This window comes from Hippocampus comes, unplaced genomic scaffold, assembly GCF_001891065.2.
Source record: "Hippocampus comes isolate QL1 unplaced genomic scaffold, H_comes_QL1_v1.1 scaffold136, whole genome shotgun sequence".
In the NCBI taxonomy this organism is placed as follows: Eukaryota; Metazoa; Chordata; class Actinopteri; order Syngnathiformes; family Syngnathidae; genus Hippocampus; species Hippocampus comes.
The window spans coordinates 929,110-951,574 of record NW_017805840.1 but is presented as its reverse complement, the minus strand read 5'-3'; the positions used below and the strand labels follow the sequence as shown (position 1 = coordinate 951,574).

The window sequence follows — 22,465 nt, the reverse complement described above, 5'->3', positions numbered from 1 at the left end:
TTGCCCCCTAATCTCGTATTAGAAATTAGTCATTTAAAATCCCCACGATTTTTGTAGACATTGAACGCAACAAACACGTTTCACAAGCTTCTGTTTAGCATTATGTCATTCTGGTGTCATGGCGGCCCCCGTGGCCCTCGTTCAAGGTGCCAGCCGGGGACTGGGTCTGCAGTTTTGCAAACATATTTTAAAAAACAAACTCCCGGCCAGTGTCATAGCGACGTGTCGGAACCCAGAAGGGGCCGCGGAGCTGCAGGGGCTGGTTGGACAACACCCCGACCGTATGACGGTACTTCAGCTGGACGTGAATCGCGAGGAGGAGATCCGGGAGGCAGCCGAGCGGGTGAAGGAGAGGTTCGGGCGGCTTGATTTGATGGTCAACTCGTCGGCTTTGCTTCACCCCTCCGGAAAAGGAGAGACCAGTCTGAGAGATGTTTCTGCACACGTATGGCATTGACTTGAGCATGTAAACAGTAGCGTCAAACTCCATTGACAGAAACTCAAACTTTCCTGACATCATCTATACTGTACTTGACATTTAGTCCTGAATGAATACTGTACTGATTTTCCATCACCATTTACATGTTACTCCTCAAACTATGCATTGCTATCGCATTATTTTTCTTCATGTTTTTCTGCCTTCAGGGCATAATAGCCACCTTGACCACCAACACGATGGGTCCGCTGGTGATGGCCAAGTACTTTGCTCCCCTCCTGCAGAAGGGCAACGGTGGCTTCGGTCGACAGCCGATTGACAAGGCCAAGCAGCACAGCGGCATCATCGTCAACATCACAGCCAAAGTTGGCTCAATTGGCGACAACGGTAAAGTTTTGAAACAATTTTCGGTGTTATAAAAGTGTAACCCAAGACTTTTTCGGACTCATTTAGAGGTTCCTCTTTTTCCTGTATATTCAAAGCTTGATTGTATTTGAATGCACTTTATGTATATTGTTTACACTGAAGGTCTTGGAGGCTGGTACAGCTACAGAATGTCTAAAGCGGCTCTAAACATGGCCACAAAAAATCTTTCTATCGAGCTGGGCCGCAGTCGACCCAAGGTAATTTACTCTTACTTGCATTTACATCAATAAAATAACAATGGACGACCAGATGATTCGCTCATTGGGTTTTTTTTCTCCCCAGGTGCTCTGTGTTTCCTTGCATCCAGGAACATTAGACTCAGATTTGTCAAGACCGTATCACAGGAATGTACCTGAGGGGAAACTGTTCAGCACAGAACGCTCTGTGGGGTACCTCATGGGCATTGTCGAAGCGCTGGATGTGGAAAAGACGGGTAAAGCCTACAGCTGGGATGGTACTCAACTGCCTTGGTAGCAAAACAAATGAAGGAAGGTTTATGAAAGAGGACACTTCACATTTTAATCAAACAAATGGTGTGATGGGATTCTGATGTATGTACTGTAAAGTTGTTCTCTTAAATTTACATCCCTTAGGAGAATGTGGGAAATAATGACAAATTTCCGGAAAATATGACGGGCTCATTATTTTTTTGAATGATAGTGCTATTCTGAAATGCCTTAAAATTTAAATAAATTCCATTAAGATAAATGAGATTTGCCTGACCAAAAATTTGTTTTTTGAATTTTAAATGATATGCAGGACAAACACAGTACCTCAGTAATATTACAATTTTGAGTGAGTTGATTTTTGTGTGAGCACTTAATGTCGGTTACTTGTTCAGAAGTTTTGTGCCATCCTTGATTGGTCATATTTTTTTTTTGCAAGGTTGCCCTTTGCACCGGAAAAAAATAACAGTAGTGTGTGGTTATTTTGTTTGCTTCAGACCCTTTGTTGTTGGGTTTGGAGAATGGATATTTTATGCATGCAGTGAAAAATGTATGGTCAAAAATAAAATGGTCAATTTTGACGTATTTTGTTCATATTCCAAATATAATTTTTTTTGGTAATACATCTGGATAGGATGTGCGTAGTCCTATGTGCCCCCCCCCTCGAATTTAAGTTGCCCATCCCGATACAGTATAGTACAGCCTGTCCTATGTGTGTCTTACTTCAACCCAACACCAGATGGTGAAAAGGTGCCTTGTTAAAAACTCGGCTCCTGTTTAAGAATGCAAATCTACAATAGGGCGAGCAAAAAAACAATAATTGCTCCTTTCCATCCAATTCCATAACCGATGCAGTTTTATTTGCACGATACACTTACACGCGCAAAAATGAGCGATCATTGCTTTTTTTAAACGCGGCAAATCTTCGCTCAGGTCACTTGCGATTGCCATTTTTTTTCTTAGATCCGTGCGTCTTTTCTGCATTGTGCTTGGCATTCTTGCATTGAGCCGATCGATGTCTAATTTAGCCCTGGCATGCGAGAACAGCAACATTTCTCGACTGCGTGTTGACAGGCGGCTTTGTGCACATCATTCGGGTATGTAGAGGGGAGGGGTGCGCTGCACGCTGCACGGGGAATGACAGCGGCTCTTATAAAAATAAAGCCCGCCGCAGCTGCACACTCCATGCCGGCCTGTCTGCCTGCTGGCTTGCGTGAGCAAATTCGCCTCCGTTGAAAAAGTGGATCGGATGAGCCAGAGTTGACTCGTGTGTATGTTTTGGAATTAAAAAACGGTCCAAGGAGGTGAACGGGTTTTTCGCGGACTCGCTGGGTGACGTCGAAGACGACGCGGAGGTCGGTCGGTTCTCGTCGTCTACTAATGTAGGGAAATGACCGCGAGTGACCTCGAAGCGACTGCTGGCTTGGTTTAGCAACAGTCAGTGTCGCCAGTGGGTTTATCTTCAAAAGATTGCACTCGCGATAAAATACGTTCGACCCGCCACGAGGGGGTTCGGTTCGGCTCATTTGCGAGGACGGCGCGGTTGTTAGTTCGGAGCTACCGTGCACTGGCTAACGCTAATTAGCTCTCGTGTTAGTTTCGCCCCAGAGTTGCTAAACCAAAGCTAGGCTACTTTAGCTTTTGCTGCTAGCTTCCCGGCACCCGTAGATGTTACAGCGAGACTAGACCCATTCCTACCCAGTACTGTATCTGGCGGCTCGCTTCCCATTGTCGAAGCTAAGGTAGGGTAGCCCTAGCTGCTGCTATGGATAAAGCAAAGTCAATGGTGGACAAAAAGGGGACGACATCGGGACTCTTCCGCGTCAACAAAAGCCCGAGTCAGAGGAGCTACAACGGGCACATCAACGGGTGCGTGGGCGCGCTCGCTTCGGCCAGCAGCAGCGGCGGCAACCAGTACGAGACCAACACTCGCCACATGCACCGAGGGGACAATGTGGAATGCAACGGCTCGCCGGCAAAGAAGAGCAGGCTACGGAGGAGGACCGAGTCTACGAGGCGGCACAGACCACGTAAGTGAGGGCCACACTTTAGGAGGGAATATTTAGGAATTTTATCCAACAACGCCGCAGCATTTTGACATTCATTTTAGCTAAAGTAACTAAAGACTGAATAAGCGTGTTGTTGTAAAATATTCATGGTTTTGCTTGCCTCATACTCTCATCCTGATGGTTTGTAGTGAATCGGTGTGGCTTTCTCGCCTTTTATATACGTTTGCTGTGTTGGTCGCCTTCTGATTGGTCGACACCCGGCGGTGGAAAAGCTCCTGATAAGTGGGCTTGGCTGAGGTAGGCCAATCAGCGCTCGTCTCTTGTCTCCAGGCCAGCGTGTGAATGGGACTTGGCCACGCCCTCTTATTTACCCAGCGTTCCAGAGCAATATGAGTGAAAAATCACCCTGTTCAAAACTTTGTGAGGCTTTTATTAGTGCAGAATATTGAAAAGTGCCAGAGTTGGCTTCAGACTTAGATGTTTTGCAGTTTTGCTACACTTCCCTGACCGTTTTTAAATTGATGCACTGATATTTTGCGTCACCATGAAGCTGAGAAATCAAAAGAAACCTGGTAAGTCTTTTAATTTGAAATATTTAGCCACATTTGTAATGCGTCTGCACTTGGTATTCCTCAACTTCTTAATGTTTAACCCACTTTTAAAGCAATGATAACTTGACAGGGGTTAGAGTCTCTCCGGTATGCTGCCTCTTTGCACATTGTTGAGATGAACAGAGGAGGGCTTGTTGTTGTGACAAAACCAGATTTTATTGTGTAGCTGGCACGTTCAGGGGCTTGGTGATAAGTGTAGACTGTCAACATTCCTAACTTAAAGGGGGCGGGGAAGTGGGGTCGACTGGGTGTGCACATCGTTTTTGTGTTTCCACTGTCAAGGGAACTGCGGTCACTTGGTTCTTGATAAATGATCATTGTTCTGAACAGGTAGATTGCTCCTCATCACCACTTTATTCGTTCTGAAAGTGACTCGATACTTGAGCAGGGTTCTTCCTGGCTCGACCCGAGGCAGAGGTGGTACCATTCGGATCATTTGCACAAGTATTTACATGTGCCTTGTTCTTTAATGATTCGATCTTTCCTAAAATGCAACTTTTGCCTCAACAAATACTCTCTTCTCGTACGAGGTGTATCTGGAAAGCTGAAAATATATGTATATATTTTTATTTGTATATATTTTAAGGTTACGAACCACATACACACAATTTGTTTTATCTGCTCTTGTATGATTCAAGTTTTTTGGGTATGACATCGAACCGCAGAACTGTGAGCATGCTGTCACCTCACCTGTTTGATGTTTGGAGATTCACGTCAAGCTTGGCACTTGCCAAGCTAATCATTTTGAAATTTTAGCTCTGAGCATGTGTAACAATAATATTAGTGAAATAATGATGGTCGTCATTGAATTATTCCAAAAATGAAGCATACAAAACACAGGTTTTTTATTTTTTGTCGTAATTATTACAGGATTGGCATTACAGGATATACCTGTATAATATGACTTTACATTTTGTACATTATGTTATCAATCGTTCTTTTCTGATTGGCTGGGGGAAATCATGCAGCTTTAATATATTGATGGTGAGAGTTTTGGCGTCCATATCAACCCAAATTTATGTAGCCAACTACGCCTTTAAAAAAAGCGATATGTTTTAAAAAGTAATTCATATATACCAGATCATTTTCTAAATTTCTTTAAGTTGTTATTTTGAGAAATTAGCAATTGGTCAATTTTTACTTTAAAACTATATTTTTAAAAAATGCATTAAAACATACACAACAGCTTGGGGTTTAGCGATTACATAATAATTTTTTTGGGGCAGGGGGGTGATTTGAGGATTTTATTTTATGGATATATCCGCTAAACATTTTACAACTACTGGTACAGGAAAATCATGAAAAAAATAGTTTTACTGAAGCGTGAGTGACGTTCTGTCGCTGCAGAAGTACACAGAAGACCAAAACCTTCCCATTGTACACACAGTAGATTTCCTGATGATAAATGATGACTTTGACAAGATTAGCGATGAACGTGCATTAAAATAGCAAGCTGTGTCCGGCCGGCAAACCGATGTATTAAAGAACCGCCCCCCCCCCTTACGTAATCGTGGTTACGGGGGGGGGGGGGGTGCCGCTTGCACACCACCTCTTTTTTTATGGCTATGTTGTCTTTGGAGGAAAGCCACTCAGCCATCCTGCCAAATGCCACTGAGAGCATTTCGGCAGGAATGTTTTGTCCCCTCAAGCGTGTGTTTTTTAAAAAAAAAAAAAAAATTTAACCTCACATTTGTGTCTTGCTCCACACTTCACTGTACTAAACATGGTGCAGGCCAACGGCAATAAAATGAAAACCAGCAAACACTTTACTTGGCGGCACACCGAACATTAACACTCTTTAAGTTGATCATGTTATCAGGTTACAGCAAGGTCTCAAACTCAAGGCCCGGGGGCCAGACCTGGCCCGCCCCATCATTTTATGTGGCCCCACGGAACCAGCTCAAACACGTTCACTTCCATGATTCTTTCTAAAATGTCGACCAAAATTTTTAATTCTTAGAATATATCTCTTATTTATAGCATAAATAAGAGATATATTCGAAGCATTTTCTTGTTGCCAAACCCCTCATGAAAGTAACTTCAACAATAGTTGAATCAACAGTTATTCCTGACTTCTTGATATGGTTTCAGTCATAACGACTCTCCAAGTGAAACGGTAACTAAAATGTGGCCCTCGCCGCAAATGAATTTGACACTCCTGGGTTACAGGTTGAGATTATCGATGCATGAAAGGGTTAAATTGGTTTGAATTGGAATGGCGCACAACCAAATTTGCCAATCCAGTAAATACTTGACACCAACTCTATTGTTCCACTGTGCTGTTTTATGAGTGAAATAGAACCTTGTACTTTGTCACCAATATGAAATCAAGAACCCCCCCACCCCACTCAAATAAAACACACTCAGAAGAAGCCTGACTCACTCGACTTGTCGTACAACAATGCCTGTAATTAAATACGGAGCTCCTGTTTGTCATTGAAAACTATCCAGTCATTGCAAATTTTTGAGTTGAGTTGGGTTTTATTTGCCGAGCGCCCGCTTCACCCTCCAGTCACGGCGGGAACACTCAGAAAGTTGATGAATAATTTCGCCTCGTTCTGGAAGAAGGCGCATCTGTTCCAACAGTTAAAAACAAGTTTCAATGGATTCATAAAGTTGAATGTCGACGAGCCTTGAATCTAAACGGGACGGATACTCAAAACTTCCCGTGCGTCACTTTGAATCGAGCCTTTTTGTCTTCTTATCACACACGCGCATGACTCGAGTCAAAGATGAGCTTTAAGGTTCGCTCATTGGAAAGTAAAGAGAAAAAGCCGAGTCATGCTTAGAGGCTGATCGGTAAGATATAATAGATTGGTCAGCTATTAACACACACACTCACACACACACACACACACACACACACACACACACACACACACACACACACACACACACACACACACACACACACACACACACACACACACACACATACACAGAGTCTTTTAATCTACATAGAGCGACGCGCCACCCACTCCCAAATCTTCCCCCTTGTCATGATGACCCTTGGCTCTATGACAAAACATCTGCGTGTGCGTATGCATGTAGGTGATAAGCAGGACAAATCAGTTTTTGTCTGTCCAGAAACAAGTTGTGTTGTGCGGTTGTTACTCGATTAAGTGACCGATAAGACAGGAACAGTGTGTGGGATTTGAAACTAAAGAATAAAAAAATATATGTATTACAGATTAAATGATTGGAACAAAAAAAAAAGGAACAAGCAACAAAGGAACACATCTAACTCAAATGTTTTTCAGTCATTGTATTTTCTATTCGCCGTGTAGCTTGTTTCTTGTGAGATGAACCTTTTATTCTCCTAATTGAAAACTTCATTGTTTTTTTTTTTTATTACAAAATTGTGACAATATGGTTTTAAGATTAATCTTATCATGCACCCTGTAACCTGATAACATGATAAACTGTCCACTGTAGTAACCGCTGTCCCCGAAATGGTTACGACTTTATTCTCATAAAATTCTGATATTTTAGATAAGATAATGAATTTTGGGGGCTAACTTTTTTTTTCCTCTCAAATAATGACTCTGTAGTCATAAGATTCTATCACTTTATTCTGTCATCAAAATAATAACAATATAATAATAATTGATCCCCTGAACAAAAAGGTTTGGGAATCATAGTTTGTGGCATGTGGTTTAAATTACAAATCTAGCAAATTAAAATCACTTTTAGGGGCACAACAATTATTTGTGCATTCTCGCTATTCGAAGGTCAACTGTGGTGTTGAGTTTTCTGTTCGGGATGGTCCGAATACGCTTTGAGGAAACTGTTGCCCGTTGCGAGCGCAGACAGAAAAGTGCTTCTGATATGGATGGGATAACTTTCGTCAGTGTTGTTTGCTGTTGTGTTTTTCGGGAGGGGGAGCTCATGTTTACGGACCTTAGATGAGGTCAGTAGGTGAGAGGGTAGCGGAACAAGAGTCGAGGCGACCCCGCCAGGTTCGGAAACGGGACACTTTTCATTCATTGGCTGCGTCACGAGCAGCAGGTGCGACGTGATGGAAGGAAACTCTCGTGATTGCTCTGCCCGGGGCTGTTGTGATGACGTGGAAAGGGATTTTCCGGAAACTTTTTCCTATTAGCACCTCAAAAAGATTCCATTGGCGCAATGCTGACATAAATCAGGTCGATAAGTCTCTCATGATCTGGATCCGTATCGGGCTTCTGCATAGCTTGTCGATGGGGTGATGGTTTGAATCGGGCCTGCTGGGTGGAGGGACACATCTAAAAAGGGCTAAAGAGGGGCTCTGGAGGACCGGACTTGGTCACCACTGCTCTGGATATTGCATATCTACTATATCTACTCTCTCTATATATATAAAAGAGAAAATGCTTTTTTTTTTTTAACCTGCACGTGGCTTAGGCTGTGGTTTATTGCAGTACTGCAATGTTGAAGTAACCATGTACGTTCGGCCTACAAGCTTTGCATTGTTCTTGAGGAAGCCCTCTCATTGGTGGAAATGTCATCACAACACGGATTCACGCCACAGAAACGACAGGCTCCACTCGACCTTTAGTAAACCCTCCCGCGCCAGTCAGCTTTCGTCATGTCTGTTCCGAGCGCGGCGTCTCCCGGCGCTCGTCGCGTCTGATCGACACGCTCGTGCTGCTTCGAAAAGGAGCCGCGTGCCCATGGAGGAATCTTAGGACATATTTTGTCAATATTGTATATGAAAGTGAGAACATACACTCTGTGGTTCCTGCGATGAGGATTTCTTTTCCCCCCCCTCTGAATTTTTTTTTTTATTTCTAAAAGTATTGTGCCTTTATTCTCGCTGTATTACAGCATTACAGATATAATAATAAAGTATAATATTTTAAGTATATTATTTTATATTATTTTAAGTACATAATATTTTAACTTTAATCATAAAGTTGTAATATTTTATGAATTTTATGAGACCGAAGCCGTAGTTTTATGAGGAAAAAAATGAAATCTTGGGAGAATTAGCTTTGAATATTATGAGAAAAAAGTAAATAATTTTATAAGAATAAAGGCAGAATATTATGAGGGGAAAACATTCTAAATTAGTGACAATAACATCTTCATTTTATGTGGAAAAAAAGAATCTTATGAGAATCACGTCTTATTTTAAATGGGAATATTTTATAAGACGTAAAAAGAGTCCAAAATTTTACCAAGAAAAAAAGTCTCAATCTTCGGAGAATAAAGTTAGAATTTTATGAGAAGAAATTTGTGATGTTACACAAATAATTTTGTGAGAATAGAGTCCTAATAATAGATAAAAATGTTTTTCTAAGCCCTTTTTTTGTGATGGTAAAGTTGTCCTCATTATGGGGTAAAAGCAATAATCTAGTAAAAATGAAGTTAGAAGTTGTTTTTTTTTTAATTACCATTTTATTAGAATAAAATGATCATTTTCAACATGTAACTTTGGTCTTAAAAATTGTCATTTGTCAACAACGGTCATCAAATTGGGATTAGTGGATATTGGCACCAAGACAATAGAAAGTGTGAAAATGACAATAAAAAGGGATGATTGATGGCTATTTTGGGAGGGTGGCTGTTTCCACGGCAACTCGCACAGGACTCTGAAGTTCTCGCCAACCCTTTTATAAGAATAAAGGCAGAATATTATGAGGGGAAAACATCATAAATTAGTGACAATAACATCTTCATATTATGTGGAAAAAAGTCAGAATATTATGAGAATCACGTCTTATTTTAAATTGGAATATTTTATAAGACGTAAAAAGAGTCCAAAATTTTACCAAAAAAAAAGTCTCAATCTTCGGTGAATAAAGTTAGAATTTTATGAGAAGAAATTTGTGATGTTACACAAATAATTTTGTGAGAATAGAGTCCTAATAATAGATAAAAATGTTTTTCTAAGCCCTTTTTTGTGATGGTAAAGTTGTCCTCATTATGGGGGAAAAGCAATAATCTAATAAAAATGAAGTTAGAAGTTTTGTTTTTTTTAATTACCATTTTATTCGAATAAAATGATAATTTTCAACATGTAACTTTGGTTTTAAAAATTGTCATTTGTCAACAACGGTCATCAAATTGGGATTAGCGGATATTGGCACCAAGACAACAGGTAGTGTGAAAATGACAATAAAAAGGGACGATTGACGGCTATTTTGGGAGGGTGGCTGTTTCCACGGCAACTCGCACAGGACTCTGAAGTTCTCGCCAACCCGACAAGCAGGTTGCACTTTTTTTTTTTTTAACCCACCGAAACCGCCCGTGTCATGCGATAACCTGTTGTTATATGATAGCCTTTTGTTGTTGGCGGAGCTAAAAAGAAATGACACATCCTCCCCTGTCTCCCAATAGCGTTCCCATGGTTCGGGATGGACATCGGCGGCACGCTAGTCAAGCTGGTCTATTTCGAGCCAGTGGACATCACGGCGGAAGAAGAGCAGGAGGAGGTGGAGAACCTCAAATCCATCCGCCGATATCTTACCTCAAACGTGGCCTATGGTAAAAAACAAAACAAACAAAAATCCACACACTACCTATACTGTGCAGTCAACCCTCGCCGTATGCAAGAGTTAGGAAGTATTCAGAGTCTAAAAATATATTTTTTAATTGTTTTACCTCCCCCACAGTCTGCTTGAAAGACTTACTTTCATTAAAACACATTCATTAGCATCTGTTTTTGCTCTCTCGCTAAGAAGAGACAATTTGCGGGAAGGAAGAAAAAAAAAGACTCGCAGTTCTACAAACAATGCGAGGTGTGCTCGCTTCCAGATTGTTTGTCATTCCCCTCTGAAGTTTGCTGTAAAACTGCCAAAATTCAACTAAGCATTATAAATTCAAAGCCAAACTCGTCAACCAAGACATCTAATTTCATCTCACAGGAATCTGCTAGCTTAATGCTAACACATGATGTGAAGTGCCATGACAGGGTAACAGAAATTAGCGCAAATTTTAAGGCGGAGTATATTTTAAACCTTCCGAAACAACCGCTGCTTTAACACACATGTAGAAGAAACACATCAAAACAGAGTTTACAAAATAAAAGCCAATTAGCAGTGTAGAAATAGATTAGAAAAATTATTGCTTAAAAATGTACCACGCGGTGTGGCTTTGGAGTGAATGCTTTTAATTATGCTCCCCACAAAAAAAATTTGCAAATGGGCAAAGGTTGACTGTACGCGTGATTGTGGGTGGTCATGTAAGACGACGTCCTCCCTGCTAGGCAAGACGGGCGTGCGCGACGTCCACCTGGAGTTGCGCAACCTGACCATGTGCGGCCGCACGGGCAACCTGCACTTCATCCGCTTCCCCACGCAGGCCATGCCGCGCTTCATCCACATGGGCCGCGAGAAGAACTTTTCCAGTCTGCACACCACGCTCTGTGCCACCGGCGGCGGTGCTTACAAGTTCGAGGACGATTTCCGCGCCGTGAGTTTTACTCCACAGACACGCTACATCCTTTAGTGCAGTGGAACACCGCTATTCATGGTGCATTGGCGGGGGGGGGGGGTGTCAAAACCCATCATAAATATTCAATATTTCTTTTCCATGAAAAATTATTATTAATAAAAGATTATAAAAAGAAAAAAAACACTAAGACAATGATGCTATTTTTGTTCGCCTTTCTTTTATGTTTTGTTTTGTGTGTTAGCATTAAGCCAGGAAACATTCACAAGACAAAAGCTTTTTTGTTTGGTTATCTGCACTTTTAATGTCTTTTGGCGGGAATGTTTCATCTTTGTTGAAAGTGATAATGAGTTCATTGTTTATGTGAAAAAAATGGCAAAAAAAAAATCGGTTTATTAAATTAATAGGTAATAGGTTGTGCCTTAGTTATAGCACTATGACATTGATGCTATTTTTTTAGCCTTTCTGTTGCATTTTGGATTGTGTGTTAGCATTAAGCTAGCAGACATTCGCCAGACAACGTTGTTGTGTGGTTAGCTATACAATGTATAATTGTCTTTGTTTTATGTTTCGTTTTGTTAGAGGCCAGTGGTAACTTTTTTATCACCGCAGAAACAGACATGTTTTTTTGCCTGAGAAACTCAATAAAAGTGCAGTGAACGCCATCATCCGCAATCCTAATGCTGTCCTGCGTTCTTGTCCAGTTGGCCAACCTTGAGTTACTGAAGCTGGACGAGCTGGACTGCCTGATCCGTGGGGTGCTGTTCATGGACCGGGTCGGCTTCAACGGCCACCCTGAGTGCTACTACTTCCACAACCCCTCGGACACGCAGAGCTGCGTCAAGCAGCAGTGCACGCTGGACAACCCTTTCCCGATGCTGCTGGTTAACATCGGCTCCGGCGTCTCCATCCTGGCCGTCTACTCTGAGGACGACTACAAGCGCGTCACCGGGACCAGGTCAGTGCCTTTGATCGCTGTATTGAATCTCAATGTTGATGATTGAAGTGCACGTTGTATTTCACTGGCTTACAATTATGGTGAAATACACTTTTTAGCAATTAAATAATATAGTACCCTTTGCCTGGTTTTGGTGAAATTCTCTTTTTTTTACTATGCATTTTTTTGGTTCGCTTTTTAAAACATGTTCAGAAAAATCCTATGGAGTCAACAAAATAAGAAGATAAGATAAGAAAACCTTTATTTGTCTCACAATGGAGAAATTCCCAATTTAAAGGAGCAACATTATGAAAGGGAGAAAGTAGAAGAACAAAAAGTATATAAATAAATATAAAATATAAGTATATTAAAAATGGGTAAGTGGGAGTGAGTCCAGTCCAATTCAAAACTTGATATTTTTTCTTTCGGTTGCATTATTAATTTAAAGTATTTATTTACTTGATATCTTGTGCAATATACATCCTAAAAATAAATGTAAATTAATAAAAAAACAATTATTATTATTAAAAAAAATTAAAAGAATACAAATGAATCAAGAGGATTTTCACCCAATTATTGCTACTTTTTAACATTAAATTTTACACACCATATGCTTTCATACCAAAAATAATTTAAAAAAATAGTTTAGTTTGACTCGATATTTTGGATTGTATTTTTGTATGTGTTTAGTCTCTCATGTATTCTTTACAATTATAGTAATAGTTATCGTCCAGTATTGATGTATTTTGTATTGTATGCTAATGATCCTGTGGTAAGAACACCTAAAAACGGCTTTTGAGATTAAAAACGATAACGTTTCCCCTCAGTGTCAAATAAATGACTGATAAAGCTGCTTTGTCACCTAGAAAACGTGCTAAAGGTGAACATAGTTAACATATTTACACCGCTCATCTTTACAGTATGTAATATCTCCCTGCATTACGCAACAGATACGGTAAGATTAGAGAAGTATTTTTATGACACATGGGAAGTTTTCCCACCTTACTTACAGTTGTTAATAACTGCCTCTGTCATCCCATTTCCGGTAATTTTTTTTTTTGTTAATATTTACAAGTGTAATTGAGTTAATTGTTATAATATCTTGGCTAGACAAGTTCCTGCGAACACAAAAAAAAAAAAAAAACACACACTGAGTCATTTGTTGTGTTCCCTGAGGTGAAGTCGAGTTGATTTGAATTAATTTAAATGTCGATTTGGAGCTATTTACATTGCCTTTTTTTTCCCCTGCCTTTCCAGATTATTGCACTTCATCGGATTGTAATACTGTTTCGGATTTTTTTGTTTGTTTGTTTTGATGGAAATGTTTTATCAGTATGTAAAAGCTCATTCGACATATGATTTCTAATATATAATAATTAAATTCAAAAATAACGAAAAATCTAATCTGAATTATTGTATATAATTAAATACAAATGTATAATATTATAATACAATAAATTACATTTTATTAAACAGTGAAATAAAAACATTGCATTTAAGAGACAAATAGGAGCTGGATACGATATATCCTACAATTTTTCTTATTAAATTGTGATGTTTTTATTTCAAATTTTCTTTTTTGGGTAGTAGACTTGATATGATTGTTCCAATTTTTTAAATCTATCTGAGATTGTAGTCATGAATAACACCAAAAAGTGCATCTAAAAATCCGAACAAAGAAAAAAAAACACAGTTGGCACCCTCTACTTGCAGGGCGATGGGAACCCAGCTTGACCGCCAAAACCCATGAATAAATTATTTATTATTCCTTTATTTATTTACTTATTTATATATTTCATTGGGACAGTGCAAATAACGTTAAAAAAATAAAAACAATTTTTTTTTTTTAAAATGCAAATGAGTGGCGATTAGGTCAGTCAAGCTCCATAGCATTGGTGAATTCATGAATGCCGAACTGCGAATATAGAGGCGTCCACCGCATTTTAATAATATTGGCTGAACGAATGCTATAACTGACAATTATTTTGATCATTGTAAATCTCATTTATTCATATCAAGTGTTCTTTCTCCTCCTTAGTCTGGGAGGTGGTACATTCCTCGGCCTTTGCTGCCTACTGACGGGCTGCGAGACGTTTGAGGAAGCTCTGGAGATGGCGAGCAAGGGCGACTCCACCAACGTGGACAAGCTGGTCAAGGACATCTACGGCGGCGACTACGAGCGCTTCGGCTTGCAGGGCTCGGCCGTGGCGTCCAGGTGAGTGAGTGCAACCAAAACCATTTTTCCCATAATGCATTTGGGCAAACATGGGGAAACGGTCCCGCGCTTTAAAATCTCGATTCAGTGCTTAGGAAGTAGGGAATGCCACAAACTCCGTGGCTCCCACATGATGGCACTAAGATTATGCTTTCATTGTTTTACCATGAGCACAAAAACAGTGAACTAACAGTGGATAGTTTGCCCCCCCCCTCCAAAAAAAAAAAGTATGTCAATAGATGAATTTGGTATTGCCAATAAACATGACAGACAGTAAACTTGTTTTAAATCATGATCTTATTTGTAAACGAAGAGGGGGGAGGGGTTAAAATTGGCAATCCGTTTTTTTGTGGATAAAATTTGAGATTATATTTTCAGGTCGTCGTTGCAAACAACACAAATTCAAGTCAGACCTTTTGCCTGTTAATCTCGCATTCAGATCGGCTCAAAGGTTAAGCCGTGAAGCAAAAGTTAGATCAAAAACACGGTCGGTCGTTTTTATCTCTTGTCGCTGTGTTGTTATCTGTTATCATGTGAAAAAAAACAACGCATGCCGGCAGACTGAATGTGATGTTCTTCTTTGTCAGTTTTGGTCACATGATGGGCAAAGAGAAGCGCGACACCATCAGCAAGGAGGACCTGGCGCGAGCCACGCTGGTCACCATCACCAATAACATTGGCTCCATCGCGCGCATGTGCGCCGTCAATGAGGTAAATGCGGGAAAAGTCCTGACGATGCGTTTTAAAGGAGTGAAACGGCAGGACTTGTGACTTTCTGAGTGCGGTGGGCTTCTTTACAGTGTTGCCTTGTGGCAATGGCGATCAAGCAGCATTGTACAGGGCTATCACGGCACGCAGAGCCGCAGCAAAGATGTTGGCATGAAATAAAAAAAGGGTGGAAATTTTATGATGATTATTTTAAATACCCATATATAATACGATAGAATTATTGGAATCATTCATTGATTTTTTTTTAGGACCCCTTTGAATGTTATTTATGTCGGCTTTACTGGATATAAATATATATTTTTCATCCATCTCTTTTCTATAGTCTTTGTCCTCATGAGAGTCATATCAAAAATGCCATCTTTTTTGCCATCTAAAAATTGAATTTTAAAAATACAATAATATATTTTGAAATGTAGTTATAATGTTATGAATCTTGGATGAATTTTTTAAATGGATGAAAATAAATAATAATAAAGCCAATATTCATCAATAAATAATACGTACACTGTTATGTATTTCGAAAAATCTAACCAAAGTAAAAAGAAAATGTGGAAAAATCCAACAATAATTGAAATAAATCAGTAAAGTAATATAATCACATTTTTCATTTTCTGCATCGTTTATCCTTTATTTATTTATTCATTTGTTTTTAGATCTTACTGTCTTTTTTTATTTTCTCCCAATGCATTTCAATGGACGCCAATTATTTTCGCAATTCACGAGTCAGCTCGATCCCAATCCACCACGAATAACAGAAAATTATTCATTTGTATGATTATAAATATTTGTTTGTCTCTATTATTGCTAAGTTTTCATATATTTTATTGTTTTTGTAGATTTTATGTTTTATATATATTTGGATATTTTATCTTTATTTTTATTTTTTTTCCTTTTTATATGTATAAAAAAATAAATGAATAGTGTATTTATTTATTTTTTCCTGACCTTTTTTTCTTTCCCTTGTGGTAATTTTGCTCTGCTATGTTCTACCCAATCCTCAATCTGCTCGAGTTAGCTCATGTGCACCACCATGTGGCGAGGAGTTGACATGACTTTTCACATTTGTTTTTGAGGTTGATGACACAGAGACATATCATATTCTTTTATTGATATACAGTTCATGTATAACACTTTTTATAATTTTGATGGCAATGACGAAACGTTTTTGACATGGCAGAAAATTGAGCGCGTGGTGTTTGTTGGCAACTTCCTGCGCATCAACACGGTGTCCACCAAACTGCTGGCCTACGCCATGGACTTCTGGTCCAAAGGACAGCTGCGAGCACTCTTCCTAGAGCACGAGGTAAAAAGACACATTTCAACAACATTAACTCTTACACAAGTACAAGCTGCACTCAAACCATTCCAATGTAGATACAATTGCCTACTCTTCAAACAAAACAAGACAACATAAGACTCTCAGAAACACAATGCCTTATCATCATATGTTATCACTTGTGTAGCAATTGAACAAGTTAGCAAGTACCAGAACAAGCAGCTTGTACCATAAAATAATCTAGGAGTGTACATCTTCTCTCAGTGCTCCTTGTCAAACATCACAAACAGCTGGACATCAATGTGCAACACTCCTCACACAAGATCTATTTATTTATTTATTTATTTTAACAAAGCTGGTTGAGATTCATATCAACCGTATGGCAAAGGAGGTGGTTAGTGCATGAATCCAGTTACAGAAAATTTAAATCAGTCCTTTGGTTACAAAAACTTGAATGAAACTTGTATCATTCAATGGAAATAAGTAGCAGTTAGCACGAGAAGCTAATAAAGTGGTCTACTCCTTCATTCAGTGCTCCTTGTTGGACTCAAATGCTTGATACTGATCCAAATCATAGTTCTTTGGTTCACAAATGCTGGTTGAGATGAATATCGATGAACATATATGACAATGGAACAAGCTAGCAAGAAGGTTGTGATCTGCTTCTTCACTTAATTCTCCTTTTTTTTTTTTTTTTTTATTCACGTGGAATTCCCTGGTCTCAGAAGATTCAAATCACAATCGCTCCCCGCCCCCCAAAAAAAAAATTGTCTGATGAGAATGGTGGGAATGGAATTAGCTCATGGCTAACGCGACAAGCTAACATCACGGTCCACATTGTCACTCACTCTGCTTTTTCTTGACAAACATCAGGAACAGCTGGACTCAAATACGCCAAGAAGAGCTAATTGAAAGTCATTTTGTTCACAAATAGCTGCTAAATTGAACAAACACGTTTCTGTGGTTCCCCTTAGGGTTACTTTGGAGCCGTGGGCGCATTGATGGAGCTTCTCAAGACCACCGAGGACCCCTGAGTGGCCTCTCTCCTTCCAATGCTGTGATGTCATCAACTCTGGAAATCCTGCGAACGCCGCAGAGGCTGCTAAAGGAATCACTACAAGACACAAGAAAGCAAGCGTGGGGAAAAGCCATTGGGGGACCTCGTGTACATAGCCATCAAAGTGTAGAGGTTGTACTATTGTAATTACTAATTTATGCTAATTGACTTTGTTCTAGCCCGAGTTTTTACTGACGAGCTACTGTAGCATCACGCCCCCAGAAAAAACGGTTGGATCTCTTTAAGATGAGAGGAACTCAAACAGGGGATTAGCCAAAATGCTGCTAAGCTAATACAAAAGTTGCCCCCTTGTGGTCAAATAGGAACGTCACTGCACATGGCCTTTTGCTTTTGTTTCCCTTTGTGACTCCCAGTGTGGACCAACATTGTGTCTTCTTCTGAGCTACGCTTCAGGTAGCATCTCTTGTGTTTGTCTTGCATCTCCTTGCCTTGCGCCCAGCTATTCCTTGCCATCACGTCACTTCGGTCAAGACGTAGCTGCCCATGTCCCAATATTTATGGACTTGTCTCCAAACCAATGTCAAGTATGTCGAAATCTTTGGTTCACAAAAAGGTGGTCAGTTAGTCCCGTCAAGCCAACGAGAATGGGAACACCAGCATGGGGTAGAAAGTCTGGCAAAGTAAGCAACATAAAACATGCCCTACAATATCCACTAAGAGTGAAGCTCGCGCGAGAAGCTAATGCCAGCTAGAAATCCAGGAAGTAGAAACCTGCCAAAATTAAGCATTAAGCATGGCCTTCCACATCCACTTCACACTTAATGCTAAAATGCTCAAAGTGGACCATCTCAAGCTACTCTGTCACTGTCCTTATGCCTTATGTCACGCTTCTTTGTGTTATCTAGCCTTCAGCTGAATACCTCTGAAATATTGCAGACGCCTTTCTTCAGAATTTGAAATTAGCGGAACAATCGTTTTTTTGTTTTTTTTTAATCCAAATGTTTCTTTCCCTCCCAGGTGGTTCGTTTTGGTCAGGTCTGAACACAAGAAATAAACATCATACCGGTTTTTATGCTAACGCTATCAACGCTATCAATGACTATTGATAGCGTTAGCATACATCATCAGTTTTGCGTCGATACGTACTTTGAAAAGTGCACTCGGCTATTTGTTGGTATTCCAAGTTTGCTAGATTGTCCAAGTACAGTAATTGCTTTTTTCTTTTGTCGGCCTGACGCTGAATGCTAAATTTGAAACCATCCCGCATCCTTCCTTACACCTTTCATGCTTCTCTGTGCCATCTCATCCACCCTTCCGTTAAATCCCTCTGTAACGTCACTTGCCAACACATTTTATCATGAATCTTTAGCATTAATATTGGCACTATCATTTTTTTTCCATCAAACTACAGTTCTTACCCTCACTGGTATGGTTTTTGGTCATGTAAGAATCCGATGTGACGCAAAATTTTGTAATGGGGATGTAACCATTGGTAGTTAGCATTAGCATAGCATCTTCGGTTTAGCAGTCCAAGACGCACACTGACTTAAAAGTGCTCTCGACTACTTGATGGTATTCCGCGGCCTTGCTTGATTGTCTAATTTGTTGCTGTTTGTTAGCGCTAGCCTGTAAGCCAAACACACTTCCTGTTTAAGTTCTCTTGACCGATAGAGGGGGGTGATCTGGTTAGACCAGAGTCAAAACACACTGAGGTGACACGACTAGAGGAGATAATACATGTGCAAAACAACCTTCGAGTCCACAATTTTTGTGTATATTTGTTGTTCACTTGGATCCCCATACGCCCCCGCTTTACTCTACCATCCAGCCATGTTTATTCTCACCTTAAGTCACTCCCTTCACAGCTAGCTTGCAGCTAGCAGAAAGTCTCAAAGGTTTCACATCCGTTAACCATCAGCCAGAAACTAACCAACTGTTTCTCTCTTTTCTTTCTTCTCACGGTTTTTGTGGTGCTTGTTGCCTTGGTGATGTTTTGAGTGTGGCCTCGAACCCACTGACCTCCTCCCCTCTACACACACACACACACACACACACACACACACACACACACACACACACACGCACACACACACCGTCTGTAGGCGTCCAGGCCTTCATGTTTCTAACCTCTCATGTACTCCACGTTGTTTTTGACTTCAGTGTCTTTTTCCTGTTGCACACGTTGAGTTCACAAAATGGTTAGAAGCATGGCCGTAACGGTTGATTCGGACGGTTGGGGACAATTGCTTTCAACACAATATGGCAAGAGAAGTGACTGTCAGATCTTCCCAGTGCCATCCCGTCAAACCTCTGTTCCGACTCTGATACTATCTTGGACATGTGTGTACCATAGCTGTCAAACGGTGACAATTGCTTTGAACACAACAATGCGTGATAAGAGAGTGTCAAGTCTTCCCACCCCGTCCCAGCCTTACCATTTTACACAATCCCGCCTTTGTTACGGTTCTGATACTACCTCCGAAGCCGGAATATTGCCGAATAGATTGTTCCCTCATTCCATGTCAGCGCTGTCAGCCCTCATGTTACGCAGTGGTACTAAAATTTTGAAAAACCTCAACAACCTTCATCGGATACTGTACATACAACTGGATTGTTTTATTTAATTATTCTCGTCAGTAATATTTAATTGTTTGTTTTTTTCATGTTGGTTTACAAGTTCTGTCATGACTGCGAGCATGTGGTAAATCCGAACCACAAAATGTCTACCCGGGCGGCCATTTTGTGGTTAAAAACACCAAGTACACTACAGAATATTTATGGCTAACAATGTAAAGGTCACAGGGTTTTTCCTGGCTCAAATTGAGACTGAGGTGGTACCATTCTGATCCTGTTCATGTATTTACGTGTGTTTCTATTGCTGTTTCTTTTGACACATTTCTTTAAACACACCACTTGCCTTGAAAGATACGAAAACACTTCTGCTTATTTTCTTCCAAGTTGGACATTTCTTTTGGTTACAAAAAGAAAAACATGTCCAAAATCACCCCGACTCATTGGCAGTAGGCAAGGAAATCACGATTTTAGCAGCATTTCCAATGTGTACTATTTCGATTTCAGTCAAAAATTAACCCAGCTATTTCAATGCTGGTCAGAGAATCGCCAGTTTTCATGATGAGAGAGTCCAAAATTAGGAGGAGATGGCCACCTCCAAATTTTATTTGCAGGAAAAACCCTGCAATTGAAGGTACACTCTCTTGTGATCTAATATTACGATAATCGGGCTAACATGTTAATTATTTGGGGTTTTTTTTCAGTGTTTGCTTTCCAATTGAACATTGTTAAGTTATGCGATGATTTCTGTGTTAGCGACATTGCTAACACAAAAAAGTGCTGGGACCATGCCTTTATTAAAATAACTTTCACCTGTTAGCTACTTTGCTATGCAGTTAGCATCCTAATTCATGGAAGCACTTTGTGCATTTATTTGAAATCCTTGATATCCATTTAAGGTCCATGTACTATTAAGCTCCTTGACATATGCTAAAAAAAAATGACCACTTGGATATGCAAGTGTGACAGCAAATATATAGACCTCCTCCTCCTTTGCGTCTTGTCCTGCTGATTTTTATATGAGCGCCAATGGCGAAAGTGTGAAAGCGTTGGACCATTTAACATCAGTTTGGGTGGACAAACGTTTCACGGCGAGCGCTTGTATCCGAGTCAACCTCGCTTATTGTGACGTCATTGCCTCTTGCACAACTTGAAAATGATTTTAATGTTTTTTTTAATCCTCACTGGTTGTCAAACAAACATCCCGTTGACCAGTCCAAGCCTTTAAACTCGTGATACCGGGGAGAAAAAGTTGAATTAAAATGATTGTCTGGAATGCTTGACATGTTTAATTGGTTGTGTATTTGTGTGTAGATTTTTGTAAATATGAATAATGATCTATCCTACACCAGCAACTTGTCTCTTGTTTTAACAGGGCCAGCTTTCACATACATCGTCTGTATTGTGATACGAGTGACATTGGGATCCTGAATAATTGATATCGTGAAAGAAAATCATCCACCATGTCGCAATGTCTCTGAAAGTCATGAAAACTCACAATATGATACCTCAATATTTTTACGGTATAAAATGGTATCACAATATAGCAATGGCGTGGCCATTTATATGTTGGCGGTGAAAAAAGTCTCCAATATGTCCTGATATAGTTGTTCTTAAAAAGGAAAACCTAAGTTACAATTATTATCTTAATGTATTTCCCACGATAGCAAATGGTATCACGATACAGGGATTGTCTAATAATTGTGATAGCGAGGGAATAACGATACCTTGTAAATGTATATATTGGATGAAAAATATGTAACATTAAATGTACATATGTACTTAACTAAGGAGACTGTGATTATTTTGCCATGACACCAATGGTGTCATGGTACATTTTTTTCCCCCAACAAAATTGAAGACACTACAATACATTGGAAGAAAATTCTGTCCAAAATTTGATCAACAAAAACTGTTTTATTACAATGTTTTTCAAAAAAATGCCAATGGTATCACGATATGGCAATTGCATGATAAGTGATATAAATAATGGAAGAAAAGTATTTATACATTTATTTATACATCACAATGTCATGACTCATGAAACAATTCTGTTGCAGTGATATCAATAGGTTACACGATACAGCTCAATTTTAGCATTTATTTTTGGAAATGTAAAGTCAATTTGAGATGTTTGTGAAAGCTGTCGCTGGTTTCATCATTTCTGCTGCTTTTGACTAAAAAAAAAAAAGTGCCATGTGCAATGCGTATGTAATGATGTGAACAAGACTTTTTCTCAAAAGGAATAAAAGTGAACCTGGATGACATCAGTCTCCTCAATGCTTATTACTCACAAAGAGTGGCATTTGAAAAAAAACATATTTTTGTTGTTGATTTTAGATTATTTCAACATTAATTTCAGTGAGCTAACTTTTTTTTAATCTTGATTTGAAACTTGTGCTGCAACTTATACTGCA

The 22,465-nt window shown here is 39.7% G+C and overlaps 2 protein-coding genes across 4 annotated transcripts; both read left to right on the top strand.

The window, feature by feature from the left end:
- The first annotated feature begins 84 nt into the window (after positions 1-84).
- LOC109526685 (C-factor) lies at positions 85-1,506 on the top strand. The gene is made up of 4 exons (XM_019888123.1): positions 85-445; positions 646-823; positions 965-1,059; positions 1,145-1,506. The coding sequence occupies exons 1-4, from the start codon at positions 119-121 to the stop codon at positions 1,334-1,336; spliced, it is 792 nt and encodes a 263-aa protein (XP_019743682.1). The 5' UTR covers positions 85-118; the 3' UTR covers positions 1,337-1,506.
- A 996-nt stretch (positions 1,507-2,502) lies between these two features.
- Positions 2,503-22,313, top strand: pank1a (pantothenate kinase 1a). Of its 3 annotated transcripts, none has more exons than XM_019888117.1 (8): positions 2,503-3,338; positions 10,250-10,396; positions 11,118-11,323; positions 12,007-12,260; positions 14,278-14,454; positions 15,042-15,165; positions 16,361-16,486; positions 17,434-22,313. In XM_019888117.1, the coding sequence occupies exons 1-8, from the start codon at positions 3,074-3,076 to the stop codon at positions 17,491-17,493; spliced, it is 1,359 nt and encodes a 452-aa protein (XP_019743676.1). In that variant the 5' UTR covers positions 2,503-3,073; the 3' UTR covers positions 17,494-22,313. The 3 variants fall into 3 exon arrangements, with proteins under 3 accessions (XP_019743676.1, XP_019743677.1, XP_019743678.1); XM_019888118.1 differs by lacking the exon at positions 2,503-3,338 and adding an exon at positions 3,714-3,889; XM_019888119.1 differs by lacking the exon at positions 2,503-3,338 and adding an exon at positions 9,992-10,121.
- The last annotated feature ends 152 nt before the right edge of the window (positions 22,314-22,465 follow it).

What these genes read in the sequence shown, in the direction of transcription:
- LOC109526685 (XM_019888123.1), top strand. Translation starts at nt 119, where the DNA reads ATGGCGGCCCCCGTGGCCCTCGTTCAAGGTGCCAGCCGGGGACTGGGT. An exon ending in TGAGAGATGTTTCTGCACAC is followed by an intron (nt 446 to 645) that starts GTATGGCATTGA and finishes TTCTGCCTTCAG; the next exon opens with GGCATAATAGCCACCTTGAC. An exon ending in TGGCTCAATTGGCGACAACG is followed by an intron (nt 824 to 964) that starts GTAAAGTTTTGA and finishes TTTACACTGAAG; the next exon opens with GTCTTGGAGGCTGGTACAGC.
- pank1a (XM_019888117.1), top strand. Translation starts at nt 3,074, where the DNA reads ATGGATAAAGCAAAGTCAATGGTGGACAAAAAGGGGACGACATCGGGA. An exon ending in GGCTCGGCCGTGGCGTCCAG is followed by an intron (nt 14,455 to 15,041) that starts GTGAGTGAGTGC and finishes CTTCTTTGTCAG; the next exon opens with TTTTGGTCACATGATGGGCA. An exon ending in GCATGTGCGCCGTCAATGAG is followed by an intron (nt 15,166 to 16,360) that starts GTAAATGCGGGA and finishes TTGACATGGCAG; the next exon opens with AAAATTGAGCGCGTGGTGTT.